At 35.0% G+C, this 24790-nt stretch overlaps 1 protein-coding gene across 2 annotated transcripts in view; it reads left to right on the forward strand.

Annotated features, from left to right (window-relative positions):
- Positions 1–24790, forward strand: part of LOC100371081 (uncharacterized) — a 144597-nt gene that overhangs the window by 71239 nt on the left and 48568 nt on the right. For both annotated transcript variants that reach the window (XM_085498042.1, XM_085498041.1), the window contains one exon: positions 17291–17447. In XM_085498042.1, the coding sequence (XP_085354168.1) occupies positions 17384–17447 (64 nt within the window). In that variant the 5' untranslated portion in view covers positions 17291–17383. The remainder of the gene's footprint in view (positions 1–17290; positions 17448–24790) is intronic.

Consider the following 24790-nt stretch of genomic DNA (forward strand, 5'->3'; position numbering starts at 1 on the left):
TAGCACAAATTCTACATCTTAATCATGAAAATCAATGAAAAGCTGAATTACCCGCTATCCAGATTTATTGAGTTTCTGTGTAAATCAATGTTAGAGAAAGAATAATGTCCAAGGCTTTGGATCACATATTTTGTGCTGACATCAGCAATTATTGTGCGAGTCTGGCCGTCACAGTCTCTCACTCAGACATGTTGGGGAGACATATCGGAGTCAACGCTATTATGCTGAAATCTATAAATAGCTGAATAAATTGTCTCTTCGTTTTCACCTCTACGTACGTACTGTACACGTAACAAGCAGTTTCGTTTAACGTATACTGTCTACTGGGCTTGAAATTTGCGTGTTTTACATGAAAGCCAAGCAGAGCTGACATTTTGATAAGTTAGTAGTCCAGTGATAATATACGGTAGTCCATTCAGGTTTTGTTGCTATTCAATAATACCATGCCAAACAATTTAAACTTAAATACATGAACATAAATAACGTTTCTCTTTTAATGTACATTCATGCATTTTGAAAAGAAATTTTTTTAAGTACTTGTAATGTTGACGATGAACAATTTCTCGAAGTGGCAGTAAAACTGTTGTCATTTGCAGTCTAAACGATGACAAACAGGTGAACTAGTTAGAAATGTTTTGTCATTTTTAGTAAAAAGTGATATTTTCTTCTTGTTAAAAACCACAATCATTTATGGTGAAATTTTTGAATTCTTGTTGAAAACAGCAAGTCCTATTGCATTGATACTATGCATATTGTTCATTTTCTAATGATATCTTCTGTTCTTTAATTGAAATGTGCATTGCTAACAGCGGAGCTATCTCAGCCGAGAGGCTGCTTGTTTGAATTGAAACTAATTGCATCTGGAAATTTTTTTATAAATTGTAAAATTACTTTTCATTTTCGTGAACTGAAGTGAATGCTAATTGCATTGGACAATGTCTGATCATTTGCTTTTTATAACTGATCAATCTTGCTCTAATTATTCATAAAAAAAACCTGTATAAGTATGTCCACATCAGTGTCCGATAAAATTCTACCATAAATTATGAATTGTGTATGTTGGTTGGTTTATCACAATGATTTTAGTAACAGTTTGCCAACAGGTTTTAATAAAAAAAAATGGAAATCAGCAAATGGTGGGACCAGTGGTTTATGGCCAAGTAAGACGCCATGTTTGCCTCCCACCAAAATGACAATATACACATGTATGTAAAAAATTTCAACATTATTTTGTATTTGTTCTATAATTTCCTTGTTTATTTTGGACCTGAGCCAAGTTTGCAAATATTACCTGAATTTGACAGTGTCTTATCAGGTCAATGAGAATCCCTAGTGTATTGAGGTTGATAACAATTCCACGCAGTCAAAGATTCATTCATTAAATATGAATAATTATGCTAAATTATCTGTCACTGCAAATTTTGCTCGTTTTTAATTTGTTTACACCAAATTCTCATTTAAATTACTAAAAATGACAATTCTAACCTTTTTGGAGGTTGCACTAATATATTGTTAATATTTGTTAATTTTTAATAATTTCGGTTATTTTATATCCTACTAACTCAAAAGACATACTCTCAATTTCTTGTTAACCTTTGAATGCCAGATATTTGTTCCTGCCCAAAATTCATTGCAATTATTTTCACATTTTGTAAAATATGTATAATTTAATCATAAATTTTGGACTATAGAGACAATTTTATATATTGCTATTAGTTTTTGATTAAAAAATGGTCCATTTTTATCAACATTTTATGTGGGAAGGAGCTATACAAAACCGTACAAAATAATTTTGTAGATGGTGCCAAAAATTGACAATGAAACTCAAAGGGTTAATGTTATTGATATTAAAAAAACACATTTTTGAGAGCAAGGGATATAGTTAATAACTGACTATTGAAAATATTCATTTTGTTTGAAATTCCCATGGTTAGTGTGCTGTAGTCACATATCCAAATTCTACTCTTCCATGTATTGACATTTTTAAGCCTGTTCTTTTATACTGATATTTAAAAACACTTAGATTGTGTGCTAATTAAATCAATCGGTTGAGTCCACATGCATAAGGATGGTGTGATGACTTTAATATAATTCTCCATTCATGGAAATCACACGAAGGCATATGTGTCGACTCCCTGCCACAAATTAGGTGTGATTTTCATTTACTGGTCGTAAAAAGTAGATCTATAATTGGTTGAAATACGATCCAAAATATGCAAAAGGTGGGAGATCTACTCTGTTCAGGTAATTATGTTGAAGTCAGTCGACCGTATTTCCTACTAAAAAACCTTTCAGTGCTGGCAGCAGCAGGAAGAGTATTACATATTAAGACACATACTCATGTTCAGTATGTGAAGTCACTCCCATGTTTGGGAAATCGATATGATCAAGATATTGGGAATTTAAAATGTAAATTTAGTTATCATTACACCATCCAGTTCAAAATCTGACTTGGGTTAGGGTAATTGATTGGAACCAGAGAAAATAAAGAGAGGCTGGATTGGTTTGTGTCTGATCCTGGTACCAGTAATATAGAAACAAAGGTCTCAACAACTTTGCCCTGGTAGGATATGCAGGTGATGGTTGCCAATACATGATTGCGATACAAAGACCATATATCGATTCTCTTAATTAACATTGGATGTACATGTACATGTATGTATCTCATTTTTTGTGGAAAAATCATTTAAATTTTCAGTAGCTACATGTATAATAGAAATAATATAGCTATTCAAATACTACAAATGTAGGTACATGTTCGTTCCTCTCTGTCTCCTTATTTCACTCTCTTTCACATGCCTATATCCTGGATAATCTCGACCATGCACGCGACTGTCACTTTTCTATTTATGGATGAATGAGCGTAATCACAAATTAGACGGGGGAAAATTACTGCACAGCGATCTAATGAATATCTATGTGTGTAGCGCTGCTTGAGGCTGTGGATATCACTACATGTCAAAACCAGCAAAGAAACTGAAAGATCTGAATGCCTTGAGACAGATGTGTGGTGTACTGTCCACATGTCTGTCTGTGTTGTGTGTCTGCCTCAGGGGTGTCCAGACAAGCATGGCAGTTTACTTTTTCTTTTCTTCTTTTGTAAATGAGCAATCTTGCACGTCTGGGAAATCTACTACCAGCTGAGATAGCTGGTGGCCAGTGTTAATTGCCTCAACAATATTTGCAGATGTGGTTTTCCCACTATGTACGTAAATGCCAATGGGTGTAAAAGCAATTGGAAATAAAAAAAAGTAGATTTGTCAGGTTTTTGTCTGTGTGGTGGCAGAGTATTCAAAGTACATGTAATTCTGGTTAAAAATAAGTATTGTTAAACCATTCTGTAAACCGTAAAATTTTTGTTGTTAAAAAATGTTCAAAACTCATTCATATTGATGATAAATGCCTGCTTAAAAAGGCTTTTCCCACATTTTTCATATTTCCTTAAAGCAGAAGAGTGAATTGAGTCCCAAGCGATGATAACAACACATGCTAAAAATGCAAAGGCTCATGGGTAGACACTTATTTGTAAACAGAAGCATGCTATGGCTGTTTGTCATATGTGCAGCTATATACCCTTGCTTTAAATACTGAGCCAGAATTACCTTTGTGATACATTGAATTTGGGAGCTGACCAGGAGCTCTTTTTCTAGATCTTAAAATATCTGTGCTGCGAAAACACTGTTTTCAATTCACATCGAAATCTGCATGTGTAAACATGTAATATCAAACACAAATATTGAAAAGTTGGGATGATTTCATCTTGTGAGTTCAGAAAGGAGACCGGATATTCAGCTTTGCATATTTGTGTATTGACCTTTTTACACCCCTTAAAGTCATTTGCAAATCTGAGATGTCTGATTAAGCATAACAAAATATAGATGACACACAGATTCATATGCTTCAGTTACCTGCATAGAAATAATACACTGTATTCCCATCATCTGATGCTGCCTGTGTTAATTGTGGGTTGTGGAATACTTAATGTGACAACATTAATAGTTGGGGTGTTGTAAGTCATCAGGAAATTTTTATAATTTGGTGGTTCAATATCCCCCTTATGTAGTGGAACTCCTTTGTTACCGTTGTTTGCACATTCATTAATGTTGTGACTGGCAAGAAAATAAAACAATGGTATTGTTCACTCTTGTCATATGCATAAAATAATGCATCTATCAAAGCTGTCACAATATATCGCAAGCTGATCTATGCATGGCACTTTTGCCAAAAATTTAACAAAAAATGATGTCAGAGTGTGTAGGCCTGTTGAAAGAACCGTCTGTTAAATTTTAACCAGTAGTACCGGTATCTTGCTGCTAAATAATTTATTTCATATCAGTATCCTTTAAATGTATTACAATTATTTAGTCACCAACTGTATTAACCAGTCAGATCTTGTAAATCGAGGACATCGACAAGAACTGTTCCAAAACTCGTTTTTTTTTTTAAAAAAGTATGGATAATTTAGGCTAAAGAGCCCTTTTATTTATTTTTTGCTGTTTTTTCCTATCATTTTAACAAATTTTTGGCTGAAAGCAGAAAAAAAAATTGTAAATATTCGTTTTAAACTGACAGGAATGTTGACTAGAAAGAAATATACTTGTTTGGCCTTATCAGTGATAATAATGAATCTTTAATTGTCGGCTGGGTTTAAAGAAAGTTCATTAAAATAAAAGCAGAAAGTTGCTTTGTAATGTAAGCCAATACCACTGCATCAGTTAGCTTTAATGTATCAAGTATACTCTGTAAAACTTGGCATAGTTCCAAATTCATAATGGCTCCTTGAAACATCTTCTTGAGGATTGTATATGGTATTCACCTATAGTTACATTACATCCCGGCATTCGCTGCGATTTGGTTGCTGCTACCAGCAGCAACCATATCAGTACAAATAAATTTAAGATGTGTTAATTGAAGTTGAAAACCCAATTTGGTTGTAGATGCACTCACTGGAGAAAAAAACGAAAATATGATCAGTTGCTATAGGGATAGGATACAGACTCCCATTAAATTTTGTTGCCATGGTGAGGCAACTGACGTTTGTAGAATCTTAGATGTTTTTTTTTTAAAGCAGAGGAGGAAAGTGGTTGTGACGTGATGTATTGTCTGTCATCTGCCTTTTGTATAATATTTTATTGTGCTGTTGTTCATTTTAACCAACGATCTGATAAGGCTGGTTTTTGATTCTGAATTGCCTACAGCAGTTAACAGTATGTGTTATATGGCTGTGTACTGAGTTATTTGCAAGCAGGCTTTGTTTAGTCGCCAGTGTGTCACGGCATCCCAGTGTTGTTGGTATTATAAAAACAGTGTCGGTATGTAGATCACTTTTGGATGCACATTGAAGTATAGAGAAAGTAGCAGTGTATCAATCGCAAAGACCAGGTATGTGATATTTGGGTACTCAATGTATCATTTAGAGGCATGTTAAAGTTGTCATTAATATTTTGGTTTTTAAAACAGTAGTAAAATAGTAAAATTTATTCTTGAATTGAAAAAAAGAAGAAAAAAACTAAAATTTTTGAGATTGTAACATGTAGTTTTTTTTTTATAGATCCCCCATGATGCAAATTACCTGAGATCTATTCTAACCAATCACTGATAAGCTTTTCATGTTCTTAAATCAAAAAATCTGACAGATGTCCACACAAATCACATGATCTATTCTAACCAATCACTGATAAGCTTTTCATGTTCTTAAATCAGAGAATCTGACAGGTGTCCATACAAATCACACTATCTATTTTAACCAATCACTGATAAGCTTTTCATGTTCTTAAATCAGAAAATCTGACAGGTGTTCATACAAATCACATGATCTATTCTAACCAATCACTGATAAGCTTTTCATGTTCTTAAATCAAAAAATCTGACAGGTGTCCACACAAATCACATGATCTATTCTAACCAATCACTGATAAGCTTTTCATGTTCTTAAATCAGAGAATCTGACAGGTGTCCATACAAATCACATGATCTATTCTAACCAATCACTGATAAGCTTTTCATGTTCTTAAATCAGAAAATCTGACAGGTGTCCATACTAATCACATGATCTATTCTAACCAATCACTGATAAGCTTTTCATGTTCTTAAATCAGAGAATCTGACAGGTGTCCATACAAATCACATGATCTATTCTAACCAATCACTGATAAGCTTTTCATGTTCTTAAATCAGAAAATCTGACAGGTGTCCATACAAATCACATGATCTATTCTGACCAATCACTGATAAGCTTTTCATGTTCTTAAATCAGAAAATCTGACAGGTGTCAACACAAATCACATGATCTATTCTAACCAATCACTGATAAGCTTTTCATGTTCTTAAATCAGAAAATCTGACAGGTGTTCATACAAATCACATGATCTATTCTGACCAATTACTGATAAGCTTTTCATGTTCTTAAATCAGAGAATCTGACAGGTGTCCATACAAATCACATGATCTATTCTAACCAATCACTGATAAGCTTGTCATGTTCTTAAATCAGACAATCTCACAGGTGTCCACACAAATTACATTATTTGAAAGTTAAGTTCTTGACTCATTAACATCCCTCTTAAAGAATAAGAGTATCCAGACAATTTTACGAGAAACAAGACTCTGATTTTGTTGGAAAAATTGTCATCTTGTCGTTTTTTGCACCAGTTTCTATTATAACATATACATCTGTACATTACTGACTGAGGTGCTCTATGGTCAAAATAAGTACAAGTAACATGTTGATGATTGAGTATACAATAAATGCAATTGTTGGTTTATATGAGCTTCTATTGGAGATGCTTTTTTAATAGAGCAAATACGGTACTGCTGATGGGAAAAAAAATAATAAAGATAATGTGTTCAATGTGTGCATTTTGTCGTCATATAAACAAGAATTTCTTCCCAATTTAACATTGGAGGTACATGCTTAGATGCACAATTTGAATTCCTTCAAATACCAAATGATTGACAAATCACTTTTTCAGGTAAATCCGGATTACTAAATAATCACTATTGATTTCCTGTTGTACTTGTCTGAGTGAATTCCGTTTTATCTTTTCTGAAGTTCTGATTCCCGGAGATACACGCACGATGTGTTTTGTTCAGATGCTTCAGATTAGTAAACAATTGTTAATAAATCGTCATGGATTGTGTTAATGTCAAACTTATTGTATGGGCTTGTCAATACCATGTCAATATTGTCAATCGAGATACAAGGCGTAGTTAGTGAGCTTCTGTGTTTCCATGGAGTTTCCATTGATGGAGAATGACATTACGGCAGTGTGTCTTTTGCATATTTTGTCCTCTTCCTTGTAGAGTTTAATTTGTTTAAAAAAAAAGCAAAGAGACCATTTAATGAGCTATGTTTATTTTACTTTTTAAAAATAAATAGACGTAACATAAACATTTATGTGTTTGTAGGTCAGTCTCAGTTCGGCAGGAAGTGAAGGTTGAAAAAGAACGTAGTTTGTTTCTACAAGCTTGGTGTGTTGATTATTTTTAGAACACTGGACCACACTAAATCATTCTAAGTCATTGTTGTGTTAAAGTCAACCAACCATACTGGACAAATAATATAGGGATATTTGTACTAAATTATCTTTGTGTTGCTACTTTTGGTGATAACATTGCATCCAGTGTATTTTTATAACAGACTTGTCTGAAACTTAAGACCCCTCATTATTATATTCAAAGTCCAGGAAGTACAATTTGGCATTGACGCCACCCATTTGTCTTTCAAGTATTTTGAACTTATGGATGTTCACAACAACGTGGACAACAAGGACGTTAGACCACCATCATGCAGATCTAGAATGTTTGCAAGTCAATGGTTACATTCACCGCCTACATAGTGCCTTCCTACAGAGATAAGGAGTTGGTTTTGTGTTCCATTGTTGACATGACATCACTGACAGTCAAACATTTGACTCTATCGTCTGTGTTTCATCACCCGTACTGAGTTGACTATTGTGCTGTACTTGTCAGCAGTGATTGCAGTCTGGGAGTCATTGTGTAATGACTTTTCTATAAAGTGACTTTTACCAACATGTGACTGTCTTCTATTGATTACGACATAACATCTGTATGAATGGAGTATGCATATACAGGGGTATTGAACCCTGTCTTAATGAAGTAGGGTGTCTTATTTCTTTTATGGGAAACACACCTCCAATACAAACACATGTAATGCTGAAAATAGGTTATTTGTCCAGCATTTGTACAGGGAATTCTGTATGGTTATTGATATTGCAATTTTCCTGGAAGTATTAACCAGAAGACTCTGAACTTAACCTCAAATGTCTAACATTTCCATCTCCAAGAAAAGCATCTATATAAGGTTTACTTAATTCTTCTAAATTCAGTTTTTCAGCAATTATCTGTTAATAAAAAATATAAATACAAAACATTTGTCTTTAGATATAGTAGGGTTGGAATTTATTGAAAATTGAAGTGAGATTGATTACGACATTAGAACTCGGTGTTAATGTTGCTCTTTATATTTCAAAAACTCTGAATTATAACAAAAGACGTCTTTCTTCTTGTTCTAGTTTCTTGTTTACCTATCCAATACACTGCCAGGAATGTGTAAGAACATTTTAAAGTGGTACAAAGTACCAAAAAAAACGTGTCTTTGTAACCTGCCTACTTCTCCTGCTTCAAGTGATAAAAACATCATTATAATTCACCTGTTTTTACGCTAACGTAATAGCCATGATGTAAGATATCAACCACCTGGTCTTTCTCTCTCTCTCTCTCATTGATAAACAGATTGACAGATATTTGCCTGTCAAATTCAAGAAAGTCCTTCACTGTGGTGGCGTTAGTTTTCAGACACTTGCAATTCTTACAGACGGACCGGAACAGGAAGTCAGTGGAAAACAAAAGATGTTTTCGTTAGCGTGGGGGAAATTTGGTTAGCGTGGGGGAAAACAGAAGTGTTAATCCGAAAATTCATTGTCTTTTCCTGTTTGTGATTGGTCCTGGCAACGTTTGGGGGATCGTGACGTAGATCCGACTGTGAGAATCCCTATAAAGTTCATCTAATATTCTCCCGTGAATTTCAAATATAGAATTATATTTGTGAATAATATCTTTGTTTGACTCCCAGCATATGTTTCTGCTGTTATTTAATATTATATAAAATGAGCAAATATAAGCAAAGGTATGCAGCTTCCAGAATATTAAATATTCCAGTTTCCAGATGTGGGTTATTGTGCTGTGACATTATGTAAACTGCTCGTTGTGTGATTTCAGTGAGATCTTTGCATGATGTCTTCAATACTGCAAACCAGCATACTGTCTAACAGGACTGATTTTGTATGGATTCTGAATTAAGATGAAACCCCCAAAATCAAGTTAAAATTAGGTTGGTCTTCAAGGAAACAATGACAATGTATGTGACTGTATTAGTAACTTGCACAAAAAAAAGTTGCATCCCCTGATCTCTTTGTTTTTACGTTTAAAAAAATATTGTTTATTAAATGAGAATTTCATTTTCTGAAATTACAAACTTTATAACTATAGTGGGATGTTTTTCAAGATCACTATATCAATTTATGATTTTCTGTTGCATCAATGACCCACCATTGAATTAGCACAACTCGTTGCATCATGGAAAATTTGTGTGCGTCAGTGTCGCGTCATATCAGCTTAGCTGGAGCACTGCTATAAACCCTAGAATGAATGAACCCTTGAAATTTATACCTGTACACAGGATTAACGTCAATTTAATAAATGAGAATCTGTACAAAAAAAGTGATTTGTTGATGGATAAAAGAAATAAGGTCAAGTACAAACAGTACCAGCTGTGGCAAGATTCGGAAATTGATTTTTTTCTGAGTAAATTTCTTTCTATTGCTTGTAATTACCAACAATTGAGTTAACATGTATCTAAAAAAGGTCATCAGGTCTACAATCCTGTGTGCGGAAAGACAGTTTCTTCACATTCATTTCTGATTATGCAGCAATATTCCATCATGAATACCCTATTGTGTTATCAGTATCTATCAGAAGTGCATCTCCAATAAAAACGCACCATAACCAAAAATGTGCATTCACTATACTTATAAATATTTTGACCATAGATACACCTCATATATGTAATAGAGAAAATTATATATTTATGCTGTGCTCTATGGTAGTGCATGGTATGTTGGTACTCGGGTAATACCCAAAATTATATATTTATGCTGTGCTCTATGGTAGTGCATGGTAAGTTGGTACTCGGGTAATACCCAAAATTATATATTTATGCTGTGCTCTATGGTAGTGCATGGTATGTTGGTACACGGGTAATACCCAAAATTATATATTTATGCTGTGCTCTATGGTAGTGCATGGTATGTTGGTACACGGGTAATACCCAAAATTATATATTTATGCTGTGCTCTATGGTAGTGCATGGTATGTTGGTACACGGGTAATACCCAAAATTATATATTTATGCTGTGCTCTATGGTAGTGCATGGTATGTTGGTACTCGGGTAATACCCAAAATTATATATTTATGCTGTGCTCTATGGCAGTGCATGGTATGTTGGTACTCGGGTAATACCCAAAATTATATATTTATGCTGTGCTCTATGGTAGTGCATGGTATGTTGGTACTCAGGTAATACCCAAAATAAGTTTAAATATTCTGTATACAATTTAAAACTGATTTCCATGTAAATTTTACTTCATCAAATGAAATTGCAACAATTACTAATAATATAAATGGCTGCTTGTATTCACCTGCTGGGGGCACACACTTTGAATGCTGCCAAGTGTCAATTTCTGTTTTTCTTTAACAAAATCATTTTTCAAAATTACTTACCAAAACAATTATACATGAAAATAAGCAAAATGTAGCTCCACATTTTTTGCAGAAGAAATTATAGTATGGCATTAAAAGGGTTGATCTCTCCATTCGCTACTTGGTAATTCATCTTACTCTGAAAAGATTGACTACTAATTGCGTAAGAAAGGGTTTGACATAGATCACATTAGTGTTCAACTTATGGTCTTATCTGCAGGAATTACTGCATTTCAATACTCTAGTGGTTCATGCGACGCACAATGGGTCTCGTATTAACAAAGATAGCGACTTTGATTGTTGTACAGATCAATACATGCAAAAAGAGATACTGCAAAGGTTTAAAAAGACAATTCTTAAAATGATTAGAACACATCAAAAGACTCCAAAGAGTTGAAGTTGGTGGCAACGTCCATCAAGACTCTCATTCATGATTTCAACTAGAAGACCACATCGCTCTGAATGAGGGATTTTTTTAAACAAAGGAACATGGGCGCAGCACCCTCATGCCATGGCCATGTGCCCCCTTACCCTGGGGAGCAGATCCTCTGGCAACCATAAAATTCTGATTGACCAGGGATCACATGTGGCCACAGTCATCAACTGTGACCTGTCTGATAGTAATTTTGGCCCCAAGGAAGCCATAGAATGCTCCATTTTAGAATTATCAAAAACTCCACACCCTGGTAGGGCGAACCCTATCTCCCTTACTTGGTGGCGTCGCTGAATTGCAGTGCTCCCTCTTGCAGTTTTTTTCTAGATAACACATAACAACCACTGCCCTTTAACCATATAGACAAGCTATAGGCATGATGGGATTGTTCATCTGAATTATAATAAATGCAGTATCCATATATTTCTGGGTCTGTCCTTGCCAATGGCTCCTGGGGAATTAATTGAAGTATGGTGTTTTTAATGTCGAGATGCAAGCCTTGGGATCCAACCTTTAAATCGTGTCAAGTGTTTGGATTTTGAAAAGCTGCTTTTGGGAATTTGTGGTAAATTGTTGTGGCTGGTCACCCATTGATAAATGATCCCTATGACTAACTAAACAGTCACTTAAGCCGTAAACTAACACCACTTTTCTAAAAACCTTTTCACAAACCATTGCATTCCAGCTTCAAGGCTCTAACCGTAAGTTTATGTATTTTATTGTGTCTGGCTTTTTGTTGATTCGTTCATTTCATGGCTATTTTTCATCCTATGGTTCAATTAATGGTGACGTATGTGTTTTTGTCAGCTCTTTGCATCACAATTATTTTATACTGGGTGTTCCCTGGATGTCATATGCTGTGTTGGTGATCTGTGTGACATGTGATGGTATCTAATTATAATTACTATCTTGCCCACAATAATACTGAAGATTACAAGGCATGGGGAATAATATGTCTTTGTTGTCTACATCATTAATAATTTGTGTTAATGATACCTCAAGTAATTTTCATCAAATCTTTCTTAAAATCTATGTGGGGGAATGGTTACTGTATTTGTTCTATTAGTAGGGGATATAACAGCGTCCGGATTACTTTCGGAAATTCCGTCGCGTCGGATATGTTTACCTGAATTATAGAGTGTGTCTGGTCATTGTATGTCATGAACCAATATGTGATAAATGTAGTCGTTTGTATACAACTGCTTCTATTGAAAATACGCTTCCAATAGAGCAAATACAGTACAAGGTACATTGTTTTGAAATATTGGAAAGTAGTTAATAATCACTAATATGTTTGTGAAATACATTTTCACCAACTCCTCATCAGTAGGATCAAACTTGCAGAGTGTTACTTTTATTCTCACCAACTCCTCATCAGTAGGATCAAACTTGCAGAGTGTTACTTTTATTCTCACCAACTCCTCATCAGTAGGATCAAACTTGCAGAGTGTTACTTTTATTTTCACCAACTCCTCATCAGTAGGATCAAACTTGCAGAGTGTTACTTTTATTTTCACCAACTCCTCATCAGTAGGATCAAACTTGCAGAGTGTTACTTTTATTTTCACCAACTCCTCATCAGTAGGATCAAACTTGCAGAGTGTTACTTTTATTTTCACCAACTCCTCATCAGTAGGATCAAACTTGCAGAGTGTTACTTTTATTTTCACCAACTCCTCATCAGTAGGATCAAACTTGCAGAGTGTTACTTTTATTTTCACCAACTCCTCATCAGTAGGATCAAACTTGCAGAGTGTTACTTTTATTTTCACCAACTCCTCATCAGTAGGATCAAACTTGCAGAGTGTTACTTTTATTTTCACCAACTCCTCATCAGTAGGATCAAACTTGCAGAGTGTTACTTTTCAGTGGTTTATTCTTTCTGTGAATACAACATATAAATTCCAAGTAAAAATACTTAAAATGTCATTTTAAAAATGTATTATATTTATTGATTGGATCATAATGTACACGCATGTCTAAAATTGTTATCTTTAATCTGGTAACTTCCCTCTCTGAGAAATGTCATGTTCTTCACAGTTTCCTGTCCAATTACAGATGGACATTTTTTTATTAATTAGTACTGAATTGTTGTCCATGTGGTAATAGTTAGTCATCTCTTTTCCCAAAAGTAAATATATGGTATAACAATTTTTTTTTTTTTTTTCAAGAATATTTTGGGGAAAATGCTAAAAACATAAAGAAATATTACAACAGAAATTGTATAATAGAAAAAATACAATTTTAATGTTGATATTTTAACAAGATGAATACAGACAATTATAACTACCACTATCATTGAGTTGAGTTGTAAAAATACAACTTTGTGGTGCCTTGCTTTATTTTAAAGCCAACTGTTGAACATCAAGTCTTTAGCAAACTGTTGAAGCATGTCTTTATTGTTTCTTGCTCCAAGTAGGCTATATGTAATGTTTATGCCACGGTTAATGTCTGGCAATTAACGTGCAACTCCACACCCTGGGTACATGTAAACATTCCAATATAACATTCTGTACTTTGTCAGAATTCCTGCTTTCTCATGTATCAATTTAGGTGAATACAAACAGCTTGTCTTGGTGTATTGCTTTCAGACAAAGTAAAACTGGTGCCTCCCTGTTGTAGACTTCTGTTTGTCTCTACAGTATGTGTATGGTGTGGTGCACATTACAAAGTATATGCAACAAATACCAAACTTACTATTTCCGTAATGATCCTTGTTTTATAAGGGGGTTGTACTTTGTTGTAAACTTCACACTGAGTACAATTGGACTGGTGTGTACTTGCATTTTCAATGTAAAACGTTTTGTAAATGTATTGGAAAGATGGTTACTAGTTCTAAACAGGGGCTACTTTTTAAACATTGTCCATTTATTTGCTCTTTTACCGGTACATCTTATTAGTTTAAATATAAAAACATTTCCCCTTAAAATGATACTTTTCACAAAATGCTTTGATTTAATAACACATATATACATATACATGTACGTGGTCATAGACACAATGTTAAGTAGTGATTTTCTGTGGCATCATGGTACATTCTCACCCAAAGCTGAGAAAACCCCTGGACATCACACATGAACGATATTGAACTTAGCTGCCAGGCAGCATTTGATCAATGCCAGTCCACTGTGCTATAGTAATTTAACTTTTTCACCCCTTTGGCATTAATTAGTGCTAATTGACAACTGTAAGCTTGTAAGCACAACATGTACATGGAATATGCCCAGGTGATAGTACTATGTCTGTTTATTATTATTTATAATTGACAACAGTAGTGCAATAACCTGTTCTATCACAGGTCAGCTATTCCATTATCAAAGGGGGTGGGGTGTGTGAAAAATAGTGTCAAGTTATCTTTTCATTCTCCGTCTCGTTTACATTTTATATCCTATAATCAAATAGCAGTAAAGTTGTAATATGTGTCATACTATTTGGCTTGTGAGACCAAAACAAATGTTTACTCAGGCTTAAATCTTAAATGAATTAATATACAAATAAATAAATAATTCCCCGCCCCCTCGAAAAAAAGTTGACCATATATCACCATACTTGTGCATGTTTTCTGTCTGTGGACATTCTCTTTTTATTCATGATTAGCGTAAAATAAAAGAATTTATCCAGAACCCCCTAAAGATTATCATTAAAAAAAATATTCAATATTCACAACAACATATTGGTTTCTATGTCCTGCATGTATGCAGCAAGTCTTGCATGCATGCCTATCATGGATAATGATGTACATCAATGAACAGCGTAGCTTTGTACTTCTAGTCTACTTAGAGACAGAGTTGTTTGTATTGAAATACTAATGATGTATTGAGTCTCTGGCTCAGAACTGAAATAACCAATACTTATGTATTGATAACATACTGGTGTGGATTTATCCTTTGTGCAAAGAATTACAAACAGTCCTTGTGTTATGCTAACTGTACAGTCAGTGGGTTTGCTCACATTATGCTAACTGTACAGTCAGTGGGTTTTCTCACATAGTATTTGGCTAACTGTACAGTCAGTGGGTTTTCTCACATGGTATTATGCTAACTGTACAGTCAGTGGGTTTGCTCACATTATGCTAACTGTACAGTCAGTGGGTTTTCTCACATGGTATTTGGCTAACTGTACAGTCAGTGGGTTTTCTCACATGGTGCCGTATTATGCTAACTGTACAGTCAGTGAATTTTCTCACATGGTATTTGGCTAACTGTACAGTCAGTGGGTTTTCTCACATGGTGCCGTATTATGCTAACTGTACAGTCAGTGGGCTTTACTCATATGGGAAACATCACTGGCATTGGTTTTGTCAAATGTTTGCCTCCTGCTGTGGTGTCATATAGTCTCCACACTGAGCTGTAATTTGTTTCATATTGTGCTGGTGTTCTCTTACTTTATACCTCCCACCAAGATTAAACCACTGTTAAAATTTGTAAACTGATTGGGAAAATAATTGATATATTTAGGCTTTCACCATTTGGCCATGGGTTGGATTCACAAACTTTTTTTTCGTTCACTATTGAGCTACATTTATTCTTCACATGATGTTGCTGTAATTTTAGTTTTTTAAAAGCCTGTCAAGTGTGCATGGGAATGTTTTGTACAATATATATATTTTTTCAAAATTTACCCTCACTGAGATTTTCTAACGGTCAACCTGTTATTCTGGAAAGGACAGTTTGTTAAAATATTTTTGATTACCTAGTATGTGTGAGATGGTTTCCTCATTAGGCTTTGTATGGTAATACAGGCAGAGGAATTTGGTGCTGTCAAAAGTATTGTTTGATTAGTGATACTTAAATTGAGTTAGTTGTCACTTTTCCTATTTGAGGTTGTGGTTCAACATGTTAACAAATATCTTTAATAACTTGTGCCTGTTTATTAGTCCCCGTTAGAACAAAGTTCGAAACAGGGATTTATAATTCGGTCTCCGTCTGTACGTCCTTCTGTCAGTCAGTTCTTTCGTCTGTCCATCCACTCGTCCATCTGAAGTCATATTTCAGCACCCTGTAGACCAAATCTGTTCATTCTTTGCATGTGCCTAGTACTTTATCTGGAAAATATGCACATGCAGATTCAATCCAAGATGGCTCGCAGCCATTTTGTTTTTTGAAAATGTACTATCTTATGTATGCTTTGCCAGTTTTTGTTCAAATTTGTGGCCTGGACAAATGAAATCATTATTTAATTCCTTACCATATATTACGATTTTGGAAGAGTCATTTAATACATCTAATTTCTGTTGATACTAGACCAGCCAATTATTCACTCTAAATTATTAAGTATGCTTTTGGTCCATATTACATTATTTTTGGCATGAATAACATTACCCCTAATTCCAACGAGGACTATGTCATTAACAATGACTTGGCTTTAGAATATTTTAAATTGACAATTATCAAATTATTTACAGTCTCCAGAATAATATCAAAATTGTGAATAATTATAATATAATTACAGTATTAAGAAACTCATTATATAGCATATAATTTTGAAGCTCGGATAAATTTGCAATCCTGCGTAGTTAACCATTTGGCACGATTAATGTGTGAGGCTTAACATAGGGACTTAACGACAATGGTGTATTGGTTATTGCACCATGCTACACAACTGTGGATCAGTTGTTTGTTCAAAAAACCAAATATTGCAAATGACTGATTTAAGTAGTTTTTTATCGGCTTTACTTTGAGTAGCAGGCTATGAATGCTAGCATTGTACATGGAGTGGTCAAACCAATACCAGAATGATGTATTTAATTATGTGCTGTCAGGACTACATGACAGACATATAGCTGCCCATGTCTGGGTTACATCAAGCATTGCCATGTTGTTCAATTTGAATCGCAGCCAAAATATCATAATATATGCCATTTAAAACACATAGTCAGCTAGTATAATACCCGTATCATACCATTCTTAATCAGGTTTTTTCTTGATTGCGCATAGGGGTAGATGAGTGTGTAATGTCCACTCAGATTAATCAATTAATTCAGAATCAACTATTACAACTTTTGTGAGATAACGATAACATCTCTCTCTGCATGTGGTCCCACAACTAAGAGCTTTTTTTTCTTTTTCCCCCTGCAGGAAGAGTGCAAGACAAAGATAAGCAGGTCGGCCAATTTACAATTTAAAGTAGTGTGTAGGTTCATCATATATAGACACACCGACTACTTGTAGATGTTACATTCCATTATGGCCACGGACTGGCGAGATTACAATGATGGCCAAGGTGGTGTCATGGGTGAGTATCATCTTATCCCAGTTTGAAATTTACCAATTCTGAATTCTTACATTTTACTTGAAAATGAAAATTTCAAGATGCCCATTCCTGAAAAAACAAACAAAAAAAACTGAATAAAGTTGCATAATTTTTTGGATTTTCATCATTATAATAATAATAAATCATAGTAGTCAACAGTAATTCACTTTTATTTTTTCATATACTTAGAGAGCTACATTGAAATTTAAAATAACTTTGCTTTTATTATAAAAATGCTAAGTAGTCCATTCTAATACTGACCTGATATTTTCTGCAGAAAACAATGCCATTGCTGATAATTATTTCTCTTGAAAAAGGCAACTCCAGATAGTAAGCCAACCATCAGTCTTAGTGATCTATTGTTGTCACTTATAGTCTTGTGATACTAAACATTAAAACCTTAGATGATCCAAGCAGTTTCATGAAAGTTTTAGAAATTACTAAAATGCTTTTTGAATATACTGCTTTACAAAGTCATACCTTAAAACAATTTGTAGCTGCAATGATCCATTTCTTTTTTGAGTTCCATAATTATCACCAAAATGTTGGTGCAACATTTGAATAAATTAACATATTTCTCATTGGTTCACGTTCTTGATCATCGTTTTTGGGAAAAATACGCAAAAATTATGCACGCTTATTGTATGAAAAGTAACTAAAGAAAACAGTTAGAGGATTAAAGTGTGAACATCAATGAAATAGGCTTTGTTACAATTACGAAATCTTACTGAAAATAGAATGGTGTTCAGTTTGTGAAGCAGATCAAAATTCTTTTCAAACCCAGTGATTTGTTATCAATCCTTAGTTTACAACCTGAACAAAAACACTGCAGAATTATTTTAAGCCCACAACAGTCTGAATCAAACTACTATACGTATATTCAAGACTTATATTAACACACAAAATCAAAAATAGTTTACCAGGGAACAGGGGCGCAGCGCCCTCATGCCCCCTTAACCTGAGGAGCAGATCCTTTGGTAACCATAAAATTCTGAATGACCAGGGATCACATGTGGCCACAGTCTTCAACTGTGACCTGTCTGATAGTAATTTAGGCCCCAAGGAAGCCATCGCATGCTCCATTTTAGAATTATCAAAAACTTCACACCCTGGTAGAGAGAACCCTATCTCCTTTACTTGGTGGCGTCGCTGAATTGCAGTGCTCCCTCTTGCAGTTTTTTTTAGAAAAACCCCTGGTTTACAAATGCATAATATGCAGGTTTTTATGAAATGCATATATTTTGAAATGCAGGTCATCAATATGACAGTGGACGATATTAAAATTCATAAATTTATGCCTACATGTACATGTAAAAGAAACAAAAAAAAAAAAGATTTCATTAATTATATTAAAAATTGAAAAACTTGATATATCGAAAGTGGAGGTTGTTTATACTCATCATCTTTTATGTACAAAGTATTGCATTTTGCAAAGTCTTGTATATTGCACAGACTGAATGTCTGTCGCAAAAATCAAACAATTTTGAATTATAGCTCAATGTGGAAATAGCAATCTTGGAATATTGCGTTGAGATACCATTACTCAAAATTGATCACCATCAAATGTTGAATCCCATGTGATGTTTTGTATATGACGCTATTACCTATGTTTGTTCTGTTATACGTTCAATTTCACTAATGATCACAAAGAACAGAAAATAGTTTCTTCTGTCTGTTTAGTTCTGAAAAAGTCATAAAAAAAGCTACAAATTCTTTGACTTGTGAAATAACAGATAAATTCACCCTGATTACGTCATTGGACAATTTGATTTCAAAGTGACTTTCTATGACGCTGTTTAAATTATTCAACTTATTATTGTATTCGTAAGGCTTTATTACTTTCACTATGCTCCCTTTAAATAGCTTTAAATCTCATTTATGGGTTTGCTTTGAAAAGAACCTTCATATATAAATTACAATATTCAAGACAAAATGAAACTGTTATTTTTCTTGCCTCGGGTGATTACAATAACACACTGTGATAAATTGTACTACATCGTCTGTGTTAAGATATTATGTATATAGGACATAGGTACCTTTTCACATCTCTTGCATGTGTAATTGGTTACCTTGAGGGGGTCAGTGACCCTAAAAAGTCAAAATGATCCAATCTGTGGTCGTGTATAATTAGATTTGTCTATCTGTCATATTCTCTTTCTGTTTGTATAATAGTTTTTGGTATCCATCACAGTCTTAGAGAAGGTAGCTTGCTCGTACATATGGCAGGTGTGTCACCAGCATTGATATGTGTAGATATTCATATTTACGAGCCTCAGTGGTGTTTCCGAGATAATTCTGTATTCCCCTGCTGCTAAACAGATGCGAGTTCATCTCAGTTCACTGTTCGACAGGATTGCATTTTCTCAGCGTTAGATCTTTATTTCCTATCACAATGTTGGGCCAAGTTTTTCTGTAATGCTCTTTAGCTAGATTAATAATGAAAACTGATGATCCATATAGTGCTTGATAAATTATTCAGTGTTTTATTAACCCTTTGCACAGCCAGGTCAAAATAAACCTTTATAATTTTCTTCAGATTTTTTAAACAATTTTGATCAGGCTATTCAGTCAAAGTCAGTTTGGTTCAAAAAAGTAAATACAAATGTGCAAAATGTTTCCTCCAAATTTTGTGGAAAATAATATTGTGTTCAAACTGGTTAGTTATTTTGTGGTCATGGATGCTCTCATTTAACATTTTTTTTTCAAGGATGTTGATTAAAGGGCAGTGGTTGTCGCGCAGCACGTGTTCGAATTCATGTAAATAAACAATGTATTTTACACACGTTGTGTACTTCACTATGAGTTCCATATCGAACAGGACATGGCATGGCCACCACCGCCATATAAACTACGGTAGTAATAGTGGTTTGACGAATCAGTTTACTGCTTTTACCACCTATTTCCAGTTTTGTAAGTCACTAAGACATTCCAGTCTGAGTACCTTTCATCTGTAAAGAACATTACCATAGAAACTAGTGCTTAGAAGTGACTCGTCCATTTCATGGCAATTAACCACAAACTAAAAAAGAAAGAAATACTTGCCTTGAGCACAAGAGGGCAGTTTGTTACTAGAGGGCGCTATGATAAATACAAATTTTCTTCTCCTATTCAAATTTCACTTTACACCACAAACAAAAATTGCTAGAAAGTGATTTCAGATAAATTCCATTAAAACATGACTGAGAGAAAAATTACAAATGCGCTATAAATTGATTCATTATTTGCACTTACTTTGTTTATATTCACTGATGGATGCAAATTGTAGTGCAAGTTTGTAGGAGTGGTCGATACTGTGCCATATTCATCTAAATATTCAAGACTTTATGAATAAATAATTTCCTCCTCTCTTCTGGGAATGATATGATAAGATTAAGCCGATGGGTTCTAGTTGTTTATATATATGTAAATAAAAGGCTTCATAGTATAGTGAATTATTTATTAACTGTTCCACTCAAAAATGAAAACTCTTGTGTAAAGCGACAGTTTCTAGAGGGTAAAATGTTTGTAACAAGTATGCATCAAAACATTCATCAGACTGTTCAAATGCTTCCTTTGTGCTTGAAAATAAAATGAGTGGTCAGACTAGAACCATGCAGATAGCTAGGAGTTTGGAATACATAATATCAATGTGCTTCTTGACAGATTACCACAAATTCTCGCTGCAATCAACAACTTATCTATCTTTCAACATCAGATTTTACTGCTAAAAAAGTATGGAGAATAAAATCAAAAGATTAGTAAGAGTAATTTTTGGTCTGTATTAATTTCTTGGATCAAATAAGTGAGAAAACAACCACTTACTTTTTTCTGTACATTCATCTATTAAAATAAACGCTTCCCCCTCACATAGAATCCTGCCATCCCCTCCTTCATTTTAGAATAGTCTTTACTTCCTGTCATGCTGAAGGGATGCTGCTTTAAAGGGTGAAATTGTTCATCACTTTGTGTTTGTAGGTTGGCATGCAGCTGCCATACCTTCACAATGCCAAGTGACAAAAAGGGCATTATACACTTCCTGTGTAAATGATGTTTGCTTCACTCACTGGTTTATTGATACCGTTTTTAGACTCCTATTGTTCATGTGTACCTGTCTATCTCACTTAAAAGGAAATACAAGATAGTCTTCCAAGTGCTGTAACAACTATGTTTGCATCTTACTTGAGGTGTCTAAATGGTTATTGACATCTCATTTCATAGTTAGGGAACACCTATAAAACTAATGTGAGGATATATGGGAATAGCTTTGTATGTCAAGGAAGGCTGCACTCTGAAATATTGTACATCAAGGAGGGCATCTCTCTGAAATAGCATTGTACATCAAGGAGGGCATCTCTCTGAAATATTGTACATCAAGGAGGGCATCTCTCTGAAATATTGTACATCAAGGAGGGCATCTCTCTGAAATATTGTACATCAAGGAGGGCATCTCTCTGAAATATTGTACATCAAGGAGGGCATCACTCTGAAATATTGTACATCAAGGAGGGCATCTCTGAAATATTGTACATCAAGGAGGGCTGCACTCTGAAATAACATTGTACATCAAGGAGGGCATCTCTCTGAAATATTGTACATCAAGGAGGGCATCTCTCTGAAATAGCATTGTACATCAAGGAGGGCATCTCTCTGAAATATTGTACATCAAGGAGGGCATCTCTCTGAAATATTGTACATCAAGGAGGGCATCTCTCTGAAATATTGTACATCAAGGAGGGCATCTCTCTGAAATATTGTACATCAAGGAGGGCATCACTCTGAAATATTGTACATCAAGGAGGGCATCTCTGAAATATTGTACATCAAGGAGGGCTGCACTCTGAAATAACATTGTACATCAAGGAGGGCATCTCTCTGAAATAGCATTGTACATCAAGGAGGGCTGCACTCTGAAATAACATTCTACACCAAGGAGGGCATCTCTGAAATATTGTACATCAAGGAGGGCTGCACTCTGAAATAGCTTTGTACATCAAGCTTAGGAGGGCATCTCTCAGAAATATTGTACATGAAGGAGGGCTGCACTCTGAAATAGCATTGTACATCAAGGAGGGCATCTCTCTGAAATATTGTACATGAAGGAGGGCTGCACTCTGAAATAGCATTGTATATCAAGGAGGGCATCTCTCTGAAATATCATTGTAAATCAAGTAGGGCTGCACTCTGAAATAGCATTGTACATCAAGGAGGGCCTCTCTCTGAAATATTGTAAATCAAGGAGGGCTGCACTCTGAAATAACATTGTAAATCAAGGAGGGCTGCACTCTAAAATATCATTGTACATCAAGGAGGGCATCTATCTGAAATATTGTAAATCAAGGAGGGCTGCACTCTGAAATATCATTGTAAATCAAGGTGGGCTGCACTCTGAAATAATATTGTACATCAAGGAGCGCTGCACTCCGAAATAGCATTGTACATCAAGGAGGGCATCTCTCTGAAATATCATTGTACATCAAGGAGGGCTGCACTTTGAAATAGCATTGTACATCAAGGAGGGCTGCACTTTGAAATAGCATTGTACATCAAGGAGGGCTGCACTCTGAAATATCATTGTAAATCAAGGAGGGCTGCACTCTGAAATATCATTGTAAATCAAGGAGGGCATCTCTCTGAATTATCATTGTACATCAAGGAGGGCTGCACTCCGAAATAGCATTGTAAATCAAGGAGGGCATCACTCTGAAATAGCATTGTACATCAAGGAGGGCTGCACTCTGAAATATCATTGTAAATCAAGGAGGGCATCTCTGAAATATCATTGTAAATCAAGGAGGGCTGCACTCTGAAATATCATTGTAAATCAAGGAGGGCTGCACTCTGAAATAGCATTGTACATCAAGGAGGGCATCTCTCTGAAATATTGTAAATCAAGGAGGGCTGCACTCTGAAATAGCATTGTACATCAAGGAGGGCATCTCTCTGAAATATTGTACATCAAGGAGGGCTGCACTCTGAAATATTGTAAATCAAGGAGGCATCTCTCTGAAATATCATTGTAAATCAAGGAGGGCTGCACTCTGAAATATCATTGTAAATCAAGGAGGGCTGCACTCTGAAATAGCATTGTACATCAAGGAGGGCATCTATCTGAAATATTGTAAATCAAGAAGGGCTGCACTCTGAAATATCATTGTACATCAAGGAGGGCATTTCTCTGAAATAACATTGTAAATCAAGAAGGGCTGCACTCTGAAATAGCGTTGTATATCAAGGAGGGCTGCACTCTGAAATAACATTGTAAATCAATGAGGGCTGCACTCTGAAATAACATTGTAAATCAAGGAGAGCTGCACTCTGAAATAACATTGTAAATCAAGGAGGGCTGCACTCTGAAATATCATTGTAAATCAAGGAGGGCTGCACTGAAATATCATTGTAAATCAAGGAGGGCATCTCTCTGAAATATTGTAAATCAAGGAGGGCTGCACTCTGAAATAACATTGTAAATCAAAGAAGGCTGCACTCTGAAATAACATTGTAAATCAAGGAGGGCTGCACTCTGAAATATCATTGTAAATCAAGGAGGGCTGCACTGAAATATCATTGTAAATCAAGGAGGGCATCTCTCTGAAATATCATTGTACATCAAGGAGGGCTGCACTCTGAAATAGCATTGTAAATCAAGGAGGGCATCTCTCTGAAATATCATAATTGTAAATCAAGGAGGGCTGCACTCTGAAATAGCATTGTACATCAAGGAGGGCATCTCTCTGAAATATTGTAAATCAAGGAGGGCTGCACTCTGAAATAGCGTTGTATATCAAGGAGGGCTGCACTCTGAAATAACATTGTAAATCAATGAGGGCTGCACTCTGAAATAACATTGTAAATCAAGGAGGGCTGCACTCTGAAATAACATTGTAAATCAAGGAGGGCTGCACTCTGAAATATCATTGTAAATCAAGGAGGGCTGCACTGAAATATCATTGTAAATCAAGGAGGGCATCTCTCTGAAATATTGTAAATCAAGGAGGGCTGCACTCTGAAATAACATTGTAAATCAAGGAGGGCTGCACTCTGAAATAACATTGTAAATCAAGGAGGGCTGCACTCTGAAATATCATTGTAAATCAAGGAGGGCTGCACTGAAATATCATTGTAAATCAAGGAGGGCATCTCTTTGAAATATCATTGTACATCAAGGAGGGCTGCACTCTGAAATAGCATTGTAAATCAAGGAGGGCATCACTCTGAAATAGCATTGTACATCAAGCAGGGCATCTCTCTGAAATATTGTAAATCAAGGAGGGCTGCACTCTGAAATAGCATTGTACATCAAGGAGGGCATCTCTCTGAAATATTGTAAATCAAGGAGGGCTGCACTC

This window comes from Saccoglossus kowalevskii, chromosome 4 (assembly GCF_978046115.1).
Source record: "Saccoglossus kowalevskii chromosome 4, keSacKowa6.1, whole genome shotgun sequence".
NCBI lineage: Eukaryota > Metazoa > Hemichordata > Enteropneusta > Harrimaniidae > Saccoglossus > Saccoglossus kowalevskii.